Source organism: Schistocerca serialis, chromosome 2 (assembly GCF_023864345.2).
Source record: "Schistocerca serialis cubense isolate TAMUIC-IGC-003099 chromosome 2, iqSchSeri2.2, whole genome shotgun sequence".
Lineage (NCBI taxonomy): Eukaryota > Metazoa > Arthropoda > Insecta > Orthoptera > Acrididae > Schistocerca > Schistocerca serialis.
Window position 1 is genome coordinate 84,753,163 of NC_064639.1, and position 17,852 is coordinate 84,771,014.

Consider the following 17,852-nt stretch of genomic DNA (forward strand, 5'->3'; position numbering starts at 1 on the left):
ACAAGAACCTAAAATGTGAGAATTTGAACTTTAAGAATCAGACTCCTAGACATGAAGAACTGGAGCCAACTGTGCAAGAAAAAGTAAGTAAAAAGTTTATTGTAAATCTTACTCCTCTCGAATCTTCTGAAAAGACTTCACCTTTGTGGACATTAACAACAACAAGAAAGGGAGGGCTAGATAACACCCTCATATCGGTTTTTTTTTTTTTTTTTTTTTTTTTTTTTTTTTTTTTTTTTTTTTTTTTTTTTGCCTAGTGAATTGAAAACCAGGAAAAACACACTTGGAAAAAAACTGTACAATCTATTACAGCAGGCAAGCCCGAGTGTATGCAGACAAAAATAAATATAAGAAAATGTGATGTACATGCTTTGATCAAAGACGACAGAATGAAACCAGATGTTGATTTGAGTAATTGCAGTTTCGGCTGAGTGTCCTTTGTTTACATAATAAATAAGTAAATAAAAAAGCTAAACACGAGTAGTTACAACATACAGCATAACTAAACATTAATATCCAACTACATATATGGGACAAAACTGCTAATGTGGAGAAAAAAAAAAGAAAAAGCTTTGGGGTTGCTACAGATTTATGTTAAAAACAATATTCATCCTCTTGGAAAGCGGGCTCAATATATAGAACAGAAGGAACTTCATTGAGACAGCATGACTAACTTGATAAATACAAGAATCCAAATAAATATTTATTAATAATGTCTTAAATAACAGAGGACTGACATACTGAAGTTTTCATACTTCTGATGCTGCTGTATAAATTACACAAACAGTGACCTAGGATGATGGGGGCAAGTCAGGGGAAGTTGATGGAGGGCCACACAGAATATGGATAGAGGAGGTGGCAACATTGTAGGGAATGGGAATATATGTCACACCCCACTGTCACTTAAAATAATTTTATTTTGTCTGACATAATGCTCAACTTTGTTGTTTTTACCTAAGAAGCGAAAAAACTAAACAATTACACTGCAGATTAATTTTTCTCGCCACTCTTTTGGTTTGAACCTGATACATTTTTAAAATATGTATACAACCTGAGCTGCTTTAACACATATACTGACACCAATAGGATGTAAGTAACTACAGAGGGCACTACACAATATCCTATGAGTCATGTTCATTGTTTTATGTTGAAGACGGACACAAATATTATTGTCAGACGTAAATATTCATAATACAGTATTAGTTTCAAAAAATATTTTAATCAGTTACCTGAGGACAGGGAGAAACATCAAAAATATTTTTTTTTAACTTGTGAACAATCACTGGTTCAAAGGCACTTAAGTTGTAAAGTTCATTAAAAATGTTCTTTTAACATTGTTCTTCAACTGGTTACAATCCTGCAAATAATTTTCCAAGTAACTGTGGATTCAGCTTTGTACACATAAGCTTCTGGAAGTCAATACCTGTGAGCCTGATACAGGTTGTGTAATGGAATCCAATCACATGTTTCATTCTCATAATGAGGTTTCTTGTGTATCTTTGGATATGGTGATTCAGGACAGCTTCCAAACTGTAACATGTTTAAATAAGAGTTTAAAATCAGGACACATTTTACTAGTACTGAGTAAGCTTAACTATTTAATTATTTGCATGTATATAACTCAAAATTAACTGAAATATTTATTTTATGAGACAGTACCAATATGCACTTGGCATAAAGTGCTTTGGTGGGAAAAGATGGTGAAATTCAGTCTGTTACTGTTAGTATGGAACTTTCCTTTTCTACCGTTTTAATATGTTAGAAGATCCTAGTTGCTCACCAGTGCTGCTTGGCTTCAATGAAGCACTGACTGTCACTGCATTAACAGCCTTAAAAAAGTGCAGTATTCCTTAAACATGTGAGTTATTGGAAAATTAAGTTAGGTGAATATAGACTGTGATCTGCATTTATTTTATTATGAAACTTTATGTATTACACCAACAGTGTGGCCCCACTGGGGTGCTGATTTATCCATAGCACATCTTCAATCCAACAGGAACAAGGTAGACAATCTGTCTCATATTTAAGTATGCAAAACAACATTACAAGAAGGGGACAAGTGGACTGGAATGGGCAATGGCACTGGCTACTGGGGGCATTGACAGACCATTTGCTGGGTTGTAAAACGAACTGCACATTCAGTGGTTTATAGCCCCCTCTTTAGATGAATTTATGTGAAGTAATAAGACACACCTGGTGTTTGTACAATTTTGGGGTATCCTATGGCACTATCTAGTATCAAAAGGAAACAAAAAATGAATTTTATTCCATGGCACAAAGTTTCATGAAGCTCTTTTGTTGTAAACATGAACAAATAAATAAATGTAAAAACTTTCAGAGGTCATAGATTCCTTTTTCCACTATGGTTACAAAATGTATGTGATACAGACACTGAAGTAAGAAAAGGTGGTGTCTAGATATAACATATAAAATAACTAGTAAGCATGGAAACACTTTGCAATTTTTAAATAAGTACGGGACTTGGATCTACATCCTAATCTCTCCCCCTCACCCCTCTTTGTCTATCTCCTTCTCTCCCCTCCCTCTCTTCATCACATCCTCACCCCCATCTCTTACCACATCCTCACCCCCCCCCCCTCTCTCATCACATCCTCAACCCCCCCCCTCTCTCATCACATCCTCACCCCTCTCTCTGTCGATCTCCACTTCCCCCTCTCTATTCATTCTCCCCTCCCCTGCCCTGTCTTACCCTTTCTCTGACCCTGAGTCTCATTTTTTATTGTTGTAAAAAAAAAAAAACCTTGATTGAGAATTGAAACTGCTTCAAATGAGTTTGTATATCAGTTGGAACCATTGGTATAAGTGGTATGAGAGACCCTCCAACTGCTGGATCTATGCAGAAAGTATCTTAAATCACAGTGTTTTGCATTGTTTTCATCTGTTAATATGTAGGATTACTAAGTGTCAACTGATTCAGATTCCATAGTATTCTAGTTATAGGTTGACAAGCCATTAAATCAACTTTCATATTTTCTGTACAACTGACAGTGAGGAAGAAAATGAAACAGCTCATTGTTCTGCATATTAGTTTTGTTTGAAAATATATTTAAGAAAATAGAATTTATGTGAGTAACAAATTTGTGTAATGGTTTACATGGCCTCCCATCATAAGTGAAACAGACAGCGAGAAGGAAATAGAAACCACAAGTTTTCACAATACACCATGTCATTTTCTTTCCTGTTGTTGGTTTCAACAGAAACCTGTACATTGTTGTAAAAAAAAAAAAAAAAAAAAGGGGGGGGGGGGGGGGGGGGGGGAAATGAAGAGAAAAGAAAGGAAACCACAAGGAAACCACCACTATGTATCCTGTGTTCACCTGAATGTTTATTTGAGTATTGTGTAAAAGTGTCCAATAAACTACTGCATAAAAATTTAAAGTAAATCAATCAACGACTTTTTGAGATTTTTCTATGTAAGTGTGTATATATATATATATCCTACACCTGTATGTGTGTATATATATATATATATATATATATATATATATATATATATATATATATATATATATAATGGAAGGAAACTTCCACGTGGGAAAAATTATATATGGGAAAAATTATCTATCGACCTGCCAGCGCTTTTGTTCGGTAAGTCACCTCATCTTTGTTTTTTTATATATATATATATATATATATATATATATATATATATATATATATATATATATATTAAAAAAATCACACACACAAAGGGTGGCACATGAAAAACTGGCTCAGAGTAGCAGATTGCTCATTGTCACCTAGCAACTCTTATCTATTATTTTGAAGATATTGTATCTGTTCTGTAGTGTCAGTACAGAAACCATTGCGACTTGGTTAAGCAGATATCCCAGGGAGATGTATCCTCTTCAAGAAAGAATCAGAATAGTGAATGTGCATGTGTCTACCAGTTTCTGGTGCTTCCATACCAAGAGAGGGCAGTACACAGGATTTAGTGATGAAGTGACATAATACAGGGTCACTTGCAAATGCAAGCTCTGTGTATTTGTACACCTGCAATGATTGCAGATATTCAAGCACGAACAGCTTGTACAATGGTGCAACAAGTTAATGTTTCCCGTAGGTCTTGTCAAGGTGTTTTACACCATATAGGGATGAAGCCCTAGAAAATTACATATGTCCAAGAACTCAATGAGGAAGGTAAGCAAAATGTGTGTATTACTATATATGGCTATGACAAACAATTGAGAGTGGAATGTTGGATCTGCCGCTGTCTTTCATGAGTGAGGAAGCATAGTTCAGTCTGACAGGACACGTGAGCTCCTAGAACACCAGATACTGGTCAACAAAAAATTCCCATATGAATAATGAGGAACCTCGTCACAGAGAAAAAAACAGTTTGTGGCGTGCCGTGACAGCAAGTCAGATTGTGGGTCTCATATTTTTTGAAACAATAATGAAACCCGCTGTGTGTATGAGAATCTTTGAGGAATTCTACACGTGGTTGACTTCCTGTGAGTGTAGGTATGCTGTCTTTCAGCAGGTTGGGGAGACCTGCCACACTTAACATGAGTTGATTGCATGAATTCATGAAAGATTCATAGAAGAAAGAACTGTCAACAAAGGATTGTGGCTGCTGCATTCATCAGACAAAGCCATTTCTGCCTGTCATCTGTGGAGCAGTCTAAAGGGAAAATTGTACGCAAGTAACCCAGTAACATTAGAAAACTTGAAGGATAATATTTACAATGAAATTTTGAGAACTCATGTGCCACAGTTGTGCCAAGTGTACATTAACATGTTAGGGTTTGCACAAAAGTGCAGCAAAGCACAAGAAGGTTATTTTCAGCACCTAATGTCATTTAATGTAAAAGACGAGGTCAATCCACTTTGCATTAGCATATTTCTTTAGTATACAATTATTATACATTTATTTACTTTTTGTATCTGCTCATAGCGTACAACTAGTTTTGTGTACTTGGTGAACAGACTGTACTCGGAGCCAGTTCTTAGCATGCCAGTCTGTGTTATATACACTGGAAAAACATATAGCCTATGTCTGTCCAAATGTTCATTAGGGTATCATGTAAAAGCTTTATGTAAGAGTTATGTAACTATTCAAGATTTTTGATAAGAATGTTTACCCTTTACATGTTACGTATAGATGTTTATGTACGAAAAATATATTTCCCATATATTTCCTACTGTTCATTAGAGTATCATGCAAAAATTTGAAGCAAATTGGTCAACAACTTATTGAGATTTTTAGTAACAATGTTTCTCCTTTATATATTTTAAATAAATGTACTGTATGTCTGTCCAAATGTTCATTAAGTAAAGTGTAAAAATTTGAAATAAATCAGTCAAAAACTTTTTGAGATTTTTGGTAACAAAACTTTCCTTTATATATTATATATAAAGTTACATATTGAGTATATTTGATGACTACTTGAATGTTCATTAGAGTATCGCGTAAAAATCTGAAATACAGCTGTCGAGTAAGTTTTGAGATTTTAGATAACAATTTTAAATGACCACTTGTCTTTATACAGAGAGATTCAGAACGAATGTCACATAATTTGTGAGTTGACTCTACATGTGAAAATAAACCAAAAAAGTCACACAAACATGTGTCTGATTTTCGATTGTTACAGAACTGGAGCAGGTTGAAGACTACACACATCCATGAATGAATATAATGACAAATGTGAACATTGTTTACTGAAATCATGTGTAGGCACTATGGTTGACCAAATGATAGTGGGACAGATGATCAATCCATCCTAAAAGAGGTGTGGGGATTCTCCAACAGATGGTACCACTGTGATGTCACACAAAGGCAACAGCTGTTGTGTACCCAGTGCTGAATTGTGTTGACTTGGTGAAAAGTCCTGAAGCCATGTGCATGTTGTGCTCGGGTATTGCAAGTTCCAGTGCATGTGAATACCAACATGCCGCACACATTCACCCACGCAATATATGCAGACATGTGGTTTGTGTATGGATACTGTAATAATAGTGCCTGTGCAGCTCTGACAGGGTACCAGAGATGTTTTTCCTGATTGACAAACCCCCTGTCCCATTGTATTTCTCAGAGTTTTTCATATGTTATTTGAATCCTGAACACTGCCCAGCATACATGTAACATCAGAACATGAGGCCATCCAGTTATTTGAGGAAAAGGAAGACATTAATTTAAGTATTAGCCGTCATCTCGATATTCCACAACTGCATGTGTGGCATATATTATATTCTGAAGGCTTCCATCCATTCCATTAGCAGTCTGTACACCTGCATCCAGGTATTCCATTTGCAGTCTGTACACCTGCATCTAGGTGAGTCAGTATGCAGACAACAATTTTGTGAATGGTTGGCTGTACATAGAGATGTCGTGCAATACACTTTATTTATAGATGAGGCTATGTTTACTCATAATGCTATCATGAACACCTGCAGTTCTCATAGATGGCCGATGGAGAATCCACATGACACTAGGGAACAAGATTCTAAGTTAGGTTCTCAGTGAACGTCTGATGTGGTCTGTGTTCCTGCCAAATAGCGTAAGAGCTGCAGCATACACACATTTCCTGACAGGAGACCTACCTGCCATTTTGGAGGATGTGAAATTAGGGGACGACAGAAAATGAAGCTGATATGTGATGGATCAGTGATTCACTGTACTAGACAAATATCTCAGTATCTGAATAACACATTTCCTACATGTTGGATTGGCCATGATGGACACATTAAATGGCCTGCAAGAGCACCTAATCTAATCCCATTAGACTTCTGTTTATGTGGATGTGTACACTACACAGATGAATACATGTGAAGAACTTGTTGCTCACATCATCAATGCTGTTGCCCACATTAAAGTCTGCCAAGATGGTGTTCAATGTCTAACACAACATACCCTCCAACGCATTTGAAAGTGCACTGAGATGGGTGGGGAACTTTTTGAACACCTCTTGTAGGATGGATCAGTCATCTGTCCCACCATTATTCTGTCCACCACAACACCTACACAGCATTTCGGTAATAATATTCAGACTTGTCTTTGTAATCAATCATGGATGTGTTCAACACACTACAGTTCTGTAATGATGGAGAATTGGACACATGTTCACAAGAGTTTTCAATTTGTCACATGTAAAATCATCTCATAAATTACGTGAAGTTCCTCTTGAATCACCCAGTTTAGTAGCATAGATAATATCACAGAAATGGCACACAAAAAAATTGTTTTAGTACAAGTCACAAAGTATGTAAGCGGTTTCAAAAATGGAAAGAAATATCAATATAAATGTATTGTTTGAGGCTCTCCTGGTGGACTAGTTGTATAAATGGTTCACAGGGGTGATGTCAGATGTTGTAGTGAAATACCCACAATATTGTTTTGGGACACCTGACTGACATTTTCAGGTGCGGCAAACACTCTGCTGAACTGTGAAAATTGGAAATTTGTGGTAAGGTCTTATGAGACCAAACTGCTGAGGTCATGGGTCCCTAAGCCTACACATTATTTAATCTAACTTACTCTAAGGACAACACACATACCCATGGCTGAACTGTGACTGAAGCCTATTTATGACAGGCTATGTAGGAAACACAAAGGTGTCAAATTTGGTGGCCAACAGTGAAGGTATCCTGATTGGTAGTGGGAAGGATGGCTAAGCCACCTATCAGATGACAAAACGGAGACTTCGGTACATGAGCAGAGGCTGTTGTTCCTGCTGTGTGCTGCTGACAGCTGCCTCGGTGCTCTCTGTCATAAGCCGCATGATGGAATATGTGTCCATGCTGACACGTGACCATCATCACCATTGTCTTCTGACAATGTAAGTGTAATCCCTTATATGACCAATGCTTTCCCTTAGTGTCCAATGCTTTCCCATAGTGATCAATGTCACTTTAATACTGACAGCAATGGGTCCCATGCTGTGGTGTGCATTTCACAAGATTTGAGTGGTATGAATTTCCACCACTTCTTTATAAACACTGGACCTTCTCAAATTGAGACTGTCCTTCACTGGACCTAGATGAACTTGTGAGTTCTGTTGGTGGAGGGAAGACTCATTTAATTTTTTTTTTTGGTTAATTTTCCTTTCTCAAAGGACTAGCACTGAAGTATGACAAAATGACCACTCCTCTGTGTCTTCACTTTCTTCTAACTCTTTAGGTTGTCTAACATGTATCTGTGGAGGGTGCAGCAAATCTTCTATTCGGAATGTCCATTTTGCAGGAATACAGTACTGAGGTAGCACAGTTTATTGGATGAAGTATGCCTCTTTGTTACAACGGGTGGTGACAGCTGGTGGCCTGCCACAGTAACTCTGTGTATGTTGGTTTATGAAATGCAGTCCAGCCCAAATTGCCAATCCTCTTTTTTTCTGCACCAACATATCCATTACCAATAGTCTGCCTTCTTTATATAAATTTAATGTTTTAAAAAAGAGAAATTAGATGTTACAAAAAGTGCACCCAGTGATGTGGTGCCCTGGGGCCAGGTTTTAATCCACCAACTAGAGTGCTCTTTCTCCAATATCTTTCATAAAAACATTAGCTACAATAAGTGACAAGTGACTTTATTATCCTTCCAGCTTCTCACCATTGAACAATGGCACTTGACCACATCAAAAGCCACGAGCATATAAGATGGTGTGAGTTGCAAGTAATTCAGTCCATGAAAGAAGTCTTCCAGGTTGCAGACATAGTGCTCATATTCTCTTACTAAAAATCTCAAACAAATTGCCAGATGTTTTGCCAACTTGTATGTTGGCACCCCGGTATTACTTACAACTGATTACATTGGTATGCTGTTCTTCTGAATTTTAAGCAGTCCATATAGCCTGGGAGGGACAGGTGCTTGTGGATGTGGTCTCCTGGCCTCAACAGAAGAGATCATGCTGTTCCTGAGGTACCCTAAAGTTCTTTACTGTAGTTTGGCAGTGGGGACCTTATTCCGTAAATGTACATGAATGTATCTAATATTGTAGGCAGCTGTTACACATATTACAGAACTAATGGACCTTTTAGAATTCACACTTTCACACAACTATTGTTAAATTCTACAATAATTTATGCAAGCAAACAAATAGTCTGTCAAATGGATCAAAACCATACAGGTTGCTAGTTAAAATTTTTATAAACAATTTAGAAGAAAAGATTCTGGATTCTGAGCACCATAACATCAAAAACATTATTTTCTATTATAGATGTATAAATGATATCATTTTAATCAGTAATAGAAAAGACCGTATCAGTGAGTTAAACTAACTGCTCCACAGCTCCCTTGAAAATACAACGTTCACAGTAGAGAACCAAGTAGATGACAGCATAAATTTCTTGCACCTGGTCTTAGAATAACAAATACCAATATCCAAGTTATTGGAAACTTATCACAACAATAACTACTACCTACAATACTTTTTGTCATCTCACAGTCCACAAAATGAGAGCACTCCTGTATTGGTCTATGCATGACAGTGCACATATCACTATGTTCCAATAAGCTGCACATGAAAACGTGATTTTTCACAGAGTCATACCTTGTTTTCTATTGATTGCATAGATAAGGCGTCAAGTGTTTTGGATAGACCTTGATCTAGAGACCAATTGTATACCTGTCAGAAGAATGACAGTAGCTATCCTACAGAACAGGTTAAAAATTTAAATATTGCACACATCCTTCAGCCCAGCAAAGACCATGATTTTTGGATATGAAACATGCCAATTGCAAGGATGGAAACATCTGTAATTTCCATCCATGGCAAATTGTCAAACTTTTTACCATATCTTCTTAAGTTAATGATCTACAGAATCTTTGAAACTTTTTACAATATCATAATCCATTACTGGGATCCAAAGTGATAATACTTATGCAAATAAAACATGTAACATCCAGTCTGAGGCATAAATGCAGTTTTAATTGACATAGTGAACACATGGCAAGAGTTATATTATTAGCACAAGGGTCCTGAGACCATCAAACTATGTTTATAGCCAGCATTTTTTTACCAAAAAACTCTGACATATGTCTCTGTATAATGTGCACTTCACACTTATACATATACACCCATAGTGATACTGCAGTGAGAAAAAATTGGCCAAAAAGGTCTTTACAGGCATGAAAATGACTTAAAAGACAGCCAAAAATTATGTAAAACTGAAAAGACTGAAAATCCAATAAAATATTTCTAATAAGTGTATGTGCAAAAAATCTCTCTGCAGTGGCAAGCTCCACATGTCTCACCTAGTGGGGCACTGTAAGGTGACAGCACATTCATGTTGCTGGATTCACTGTTAGTGGCTGCATTTGTGTTGGGAGAATCATTTTGCAATTTGTTCTGATCCCCTGATGACTTTATTAGGCATTAAATGACAGTGTCATCTGCAAACAAAATGTTTACATTTATTTGCAAATACCTTTACCAATGTTTCACATGTAACTGAATGCAGATGATAATCTATCATCATTGTCCTGAGTTCACTGTCGTCCTTGTATTACTTTAATACACTTGTTTTAGCTCCACCACAAAGGAAATAGTTGGGTGGAGTCAGATCTGGTGGGTCTCCAAAGATTTCATCTGAAAGTTGGAGGAACTAATGTGCCATATGAGCAGTAATGTTGAAAAAATTGGAAAAATGAATGGCTGATCTCATTTTCCCCCCCATGAACCATGGACCTTGCCGATGGTGGGGAGGCTTGCGTGCCTCAGCGATACAGATAGCCGTACCGTAGGTGCAACCACAACGGAGGGGTATCTGTTGAGAGGCCAGACAAACGTGTGGTTCCTGAAGAGGGGCAGCAGCCTTTTCAGTAGTTGCAAGGGCAACAGTCTGGATGATTGACTGATCTGGCCTTGTAACAATAACCAAAACGGCCTTGCTGTGCTGGTACTGCGAACGGCTGAAAGCAAGGGGAAACTACAGCCGTAATTTTTCCCGAGGGCATGCAGCTTTACTGTAGAGAGCTGCATCAAACCAGTCTCAGGACTGAAGACCACAACAACAACAACGATCTCATTTTCATTCAGCAGCGCAATAAATGGATAAATGATCTGGGAACAATAGACATCGGAAGTTATGGTAGTATCAAAAGAGCTTGGCCATATAATTTGCGCTCCCATTATGGCAACCCACACTTCAATTTTCTTTGTGTGCAATTGTGTTTCTCTTAAGGCATGTAGATTTTCTAATGACCAAATTTGTAAATTTTGGGAATTAATGTAGCCATATACATGAAACCAAGCCTTGTCAGTGGAAAAGGTACAATCTAAAAACCAACTCCATGTCAGTTAACAAATCACGGAAATCATTCACAATACACTATTCATTTTCCATGGTCCTTACAATACAGTTGTAATTTTACATGGGTACATCCCCAGTTCTTTGGTTATGGCCTTATGTGCTGTCAAACAAGAGACTTTAGCCTCTTGCAATAATCTCCTCACTGATTTTGTTGAACTCTGCAACATGATGTCTGAAATGTTGTCAAGCATCCGTTCTGTTAAAATTGTTGGCCTACCAGTTCATGGTGCATCATGAACTAAAACTGTTGTCTGGAATTTGCCAATTAAATCATGTATAGATGTACAGCATCACAATGTGGACATCTCAAACCTCCATAAACTTTCCTCTGCATGGAAAATAAATTTTCCTCTGCACGGAAAATATCTTCCACTAAAAACGCTCTGCCTGCAATAGTAAGCATTCTCATTACACTAAGCTTATATAAGAACTGGACAATAACACAACAGCTACAATGTAAATACAACACTACTACGTCTACCTTCCCACTGCACGTCCACAGAACACATGGCAGAACAGCCATGAGGAAAGACTTTGCAGACACATGATATATATATGTATCGAAGTATATAAATAAACTGTCCAAACTTTACTGACCCATATAATTCATTTTATATAAGAAATATACTCTGCTGCATCAGGGAAAAGAAGGAAACCACAGGAAACATGCTCCTATTGCAGCACAAAACAGGCAAATATTTTCCTCTTTAAAAGACTCTGACAGAAAAGGGGAAAATCAGCTGCCTCAATACTCGTATCTTCCTCACCAAAAATGTTTGCTTGCAAACATATTTGCACTAGTTTGTGCTTAAAGATATTAGCAGAGAGTCAGAGACAGTAAAAGAGAGAGGAGACTGTGAAGGTGGGGGAGCGGCAGTGGCTGTGAAAGAGAAAGAGAGATGGATGAATGAAGACAATAGCAGTGGGAACAAAAGGGAGAGGAGGGAGTAAAAATGAAATGTAGAGATGAGTGGTGACAATGCAGAGACATGGGGGGAGGGGGGGGGGGGGGGGGGAGAGGGGCTTGGACCCCACACAGACAAGCGAATTTTAAAATGTCGGTACAGCGGAGGGCCCATTTTGGACCAAAACTTTGAACATGTGGATGTACAGGAAAAGATAATTGGACCTGTGAGCTGCTAAGTCATGGTGGAAACAGTAGCAGTGGGAAAGAGAGACAAAAGGAGACAGTGTATGTGAGAGAGTAAACAGTGGCAATGAGATATGCTGTAAATCAATGGGAGGAAAAGGAGATGGAGGGACAGAAACTGTGTGGCAGTAAGGAGAAGATGCTGCATTTGAAAGCTTAACTACAAAGAGAGACTGTGTAAATGGATTAGAATGTTCTGTGTTAAAAGAGCATGAATATGTTTACATGCCAAAACTTTTGATGGGGAAGGTAGAATGAGGATTGAGGCTGCTGTCTTCCCACTTTTCTGTCAGAGTCTTTTAAAGAGGAACATTTTTACCTTTTCTGCACTCCAAGAGGATCTTTTTTCCACTGGAACTCTTAATGTAATACTCCAACTATCACCCTTGGGAGTTAAATTCAAAAAGAAATGGAAATAATAAAACAAACAGCCATAGAAAATGGCTACAGCAGCTCCAAACAAGATTTACTGAGAAATGACACAAAGAAAGCATACAGAACAATATCTAACCCCTCCCCCAATCATTTTAATACTGCCTTTTCCTTCTTCCAAGGAAAAGCCATTTGTTTTATGTTAGGCATTCAGACTAAAGTTCAATATGACAGCTAAAAGGGGGATCTTACTCCCAAGGAATGTGTGCGTACCTAATTAGGCCTGACTGTTTACTTAGTGGCATATGCCTTTTCACTCCTTTCCACCTCCTGAACAAAAATCTTTAGTTTATTATCATTAATGTGAAAGGGTGGCTAAGGTAATGACTGTATACTAAAGTACCAAAAATGGCTTTGAGCACTATGCGACTTAACTTCTGAGGTCATCAATCACTGAAGCACCACCTTTTTATTATTCAAGCAAATAATATCACACTTACATTCCTACCTGCCCTAGTTCTTTCATACTAACAAGCACTTTCTATTTATCTCACAGAGGTAGCCACTGTCCCTATGACGCACATACCTGGGCTCTAGCTCCTCCGTTTCTTCTTATCACTTTCCTTGCTAACGTTAGAGTGCCTCCCTGTGCTCCACTTAACTGCTGCACTCCTAGAATAATGGGAATTCCGCGAATCAGCAGTGCTCCCTTAAAGAGGCAGAGGCATGTAAGGGTAAAGTTGACACTGAAACAGTGTTGTTGATAACCATACAAGGATCAACTATAAATAAACCCATGATACGGCAATGGGCACTTGCATGACACCATCCTAAGTAAACCTATTTGTGGACTATCTAGAGAAATCCTACCTAGCCGCACAGAATATTAACCTCTCATTAGGTGCAGATTCACTGATGACACCATCATGATTTGAATCAAATTATGCTGCCCTTCCCCATTTTTTTTCACCTGGTCCTCCTCAGATGTGCACACAACTACCTCCATCCACATAAAAACCTACCAACCATGAACAACACCTCCACGCTGACAATGCCAGAAGCCTAACCACTCACTGTCACCACATCTCTAGTGATGAATAGCCCCTCTCCAAATATGTCAAGAGTCTTACTAAGACTTTTGCAGTCTGAAGCTACACTCCCCACCTTGTCCCGAAACAGCTCTCCTCAACCTTGCATTCCCTGACACCTTTCATTCCCCACATACCCACTGAACAACTGAGTCATGTTCTTCACCAGAGTTTAACTACCCCTTGTGCCCTGAAATAAAAAATATCCTCCTCAGCCATGCCACAGTGGTGTTCTGCCAAAACAACCAATCTATGCAACATTCTCAGCTGTCTTTATGCCACTCCTGCTCCCAGTTCCTTGTCGCATGGCTCACTGCCTTGTAATAGACCTAGGCGCAAGACCTGTCTGATATACACTCCCAGTACCACTCCACTGCAGTCCAGTCATAGGCATTTCCTACCCCATCACAGGCAGGACCACCTGTGGAAACTGCCACATGGTCTACCAGCTTAGCTGCAACCACTGTGTGTCATTTTACTTACATGAGCATGACAGCTAAAAGCTGGTCAGCTGCAAAAGTGGCTACCACCAAACTGTGGTCAAATACAAATAAATGTACCACTGGCAGAAACAGTATTATTTCATATGTTCTACACAGTTTATTATCTCCAATCTACTGCCTTTTTCTTACTTCAAGTATATATTATGTAAACATGAAAGAAAAAGAATATGTGATTACTTGAGAGAATTTGTAGACAGTGATATGTATAGTACTTGGGTGTCAAAATCCAGCTGGCTGAGCATGCCAATCAAAGGTCCCCTCATATTTCATTTCCTTGCAAACTACAACAAGGCTGCCATTATGTATTATTAGAACTAAAAAGAAAATACTACCTGATTATGCTCCTACATGACGCTATTACAACATATGATCTGTATTTCTGGTGAAGACTAACATGAACTGTTTCAAAACTACTGCACAAAATGCCAATAGTTCAGCTGCAACATTTCAAAACTGGGCACTGAGAGGAGGATCATAAAATTGATTTATCTCTATTCTCACTGCTGCTTTACTCATTCATTCCATTGTAATTCATAACAATAGCATGAGATACAGTAGAACTCAATCATTTAAATACTTGTTAGGCACATCAAGAGTAATTTGTGAAATCAAATTCCCTAAAAAATGCAGACATCTTTTGAACAAATCTGACATCACTTGCTCATCCTGCCTGTCCTGTTTAATAGACTGGATATGTATCACAGCTAATTTTATAGACACCTGAGTTCTTAAAGGGGGGAATGCACTGGTTTCAGATTATGAATAAGATTATTTTTTGGACTATTGTTAGTAGAAAATGCTTGTTTTCAACTGTACTTGTTTAGGAGGAGATGCTGAATCCTAAAACTGGTGTCAACATTTTTTTCTTTCCATTAAATTTGTTATTAGAAGTGTCAAGAGTGGGGATTCTGTTATTGGTTTTATTTCTGAAAATACGTCTGCCTGCTTAGCTGGGTGGTAACGTGCTTGCCTCTTAGGCAAGTAGGTCTGGGTTCGATTCCCGGCCAGGTTGGAAATTTTCTCCGCTCGTGGACTGGGTGTTGTGCTATCCTCATCATCATTTCATCCTCATCACCAGCACGCAAGTCGCCCAATGTGGCGTCGACCGGACTAACACTTGCACTCAGTGGCCGAACTTCCACACATGGGGCCTCCCGGCCAACAATGCCATATGTTTGTTTCCATTTTTTTTTCTGAAAATATTATCCATTATGGTTGGTTTGTATCCATTATTGACTGCAATAGTTTTAATCATATTAATGTCAGCACTGAGTCTTTCATTAGATAAAGGAGTGGATGGTAGAATGGAAAAAGGCTTTTTTGTGAAAACAAGGGTGTGTTGCACAGGACGGTACTATTTGAGCAGTGCAGATTTTTTTCTTTTTCTTTTTGCAAAAGATGCTGAATGAAAATTTATTATCAACTATTATTAATGTTAGAACCAAATAATTTATCTGATGTTATTCGTTTTCAAACTCATATGTGAAAGTAATGTTTTCCTGAAGTTCATTAAAGATTTTGAAGAGATGATTAATGCTGTTACTAGGCTCTCTGTATATAATCAAAATGTCATCTACATATCTTGAATATGAAAGAATACCTAGACTGAAACATTTTTCTTCTCTGGAGTTTATGGGTATTTATGCAACAACAACCACTAATGGATTACCCATTGCAAGACCATAGGATTGCTGATACAATTGTTCATTGAACTCAAAATATATTTGTATACAGTTTGAATTAAATAAAGAAGTCAGTAATCTGCTCATCAGAAATTTCTTTCTTGCGAAGATGTAAAATTATTTTCTACTGTATCTATAGCTGTTTGCCACATAAGTTTGTGTAAAGGTTTTTAATACCAAATGACACCAGCTTGGTATTTTGATAACAATGTAAGTCTTTAACTTCACTAATGAGATTCTGAGTGTTGGAAAATGAATAATTATTTTGAAAGTCTACTCACCAAGCAGCGGCAGAACATACACAAAAAAGATGGTTGTAATTAGGCAGGCTTTTGAAGCTAGTGGCTTCTTCTTCAGGCAGAAGGATTGAAGGGGAAGGACTGGAGAGATCTACAAAATGGGGTAGATTTCGAAAAAGCCACCCAGAACGTTTAATTACAAGCTTCTTTGATGTGTGTGTCCTATCACTGCTTGGAGAGTAGATTTCTTTTATCTATCCAATTAAATTATTTTGTCAACATTTTCGTTGTAATATTATGAAAAGGATAGATTTCTACTCATCAAATTGAGGAGGTGTTGAGTTGCAGATAGGCACTCGAGAGGCTGTTATACATTTAAGTGTTCAGCCAAAAGGCCTACTTCAGAAATAAAAGAGGCACACATGCTCACAAAAGTATGACTCATGTACACATGACCACTGTCTCCTCCCACTTTGCCTCAACTGCAACTGTGTCTGAGGTGAGCAGTAACCTGGGATGGGGAGAGGGAAGTATAGGAGGATAGGGGTGGGAACTGGTGTTGTGCTGTGTGTGAGAGGGTACAGGACAGGGGCTTTTAGAGAAGCAGAAAAGGAAGAGGGGTGAAGGAAAAAAGTAGAGAAGAGGAAAAGATTAGTGGCTGCACTAGCAGAACAGAAGGCATTGTAGTGCTGGATTGGGAACAGGTAAGGAGCTGGTAGGTGGAGGGCAGGTACTAGCAAACCCCCCCCCCCCAGTGGTGGGAATGAAGGGCATGCTGTAGGGAGAGTTCCCACGTGCAGTTAGAAATATGGTGTTGGTAGAAAGAATCCAGATGGTGCAGGCAGCGAAGCAGTCATTGAAGTAAAGCACATCGTATTGGGCAGCATGTCCAGAAACTGGGTGATCCAGTTGTCTCTCGGCCACAATTTGGCGGTGGCTGTTCATGTGCACAGACAGCTTGTTCCTGTAGAAAGCAGCACAGTGGTTGCAGCTTAATTTGTAGATTATATGCCTGCTATCAAGGGAAGCCCTACCTCTGATGGGATAGGAGATGCCTGTTACAGGACTGGAGTAGGTGGTGGTGGTGGTGGTTAGCTGTATGGGACAAGTCCTGTACCTAGGTCTATTGCAAGGATATGAGCCATGAGGCAAGGGGTTTGGAGCAGGGATGGTGTAGGAACAGACAAGGATATTGGGTAGGTTGATTGGCAGTGGAATATTACTAGAGAATAAGCGGGAAATGTAGAGGGTAGGATATTCCTCATTTCAGGGCACCCTGATTTCAAGGCACCCTGGAAGAGAATGTGATACAACTGCTCCAGTCCTGGGCGGCATTGAGTCGTGAAGGGAGTGCTCCTTTGGGGCCAGATGGTGGGAATGTGGTAGCTGACTGGAGAGACAGTTCACAGGATACATGTTTCCATTGGGTGGGTAATTACAGTCTATGAAGGCCTCACTGAGACCCTTGGCATATTTATATAAGTCTCTTCATCACTACAGATGCAATGACCATAGGTGAGTGGGCTGTACAGAAAGGAATTATTGGT

The 17,852-nt window shown here is 38.6% G+C and overlaps 1 protein-coding gene across 1 annotated transcript in view; it reads right to left on the bottom strand.

Annotated features, from left to right (window-relative positions):
* Nucleotides 1-1,298: 1,298 nt before the first annotated feature.
* Nucleotides 1,299-17,852, bottom strand: part of LOC126455743 (Down syndrome cell adhesion molecule-like protein Dscam2) — a 408,979-nt gene continuing 392,425 nt past the window's right edge. Inside the window, exon 17 of the mRNA XM_050091511.1 lies at nucleotides 1,299-1,530. Coding sequence (XP_049947468.1) covers nucleotides 1,417-1,530 — 114 coding nt within the window. The 3' untranslated portion in view covers nucleotides 1,299-1,416. The remainder of the gene's footprint in view (nucleotides 1,531-17,852) is intronic.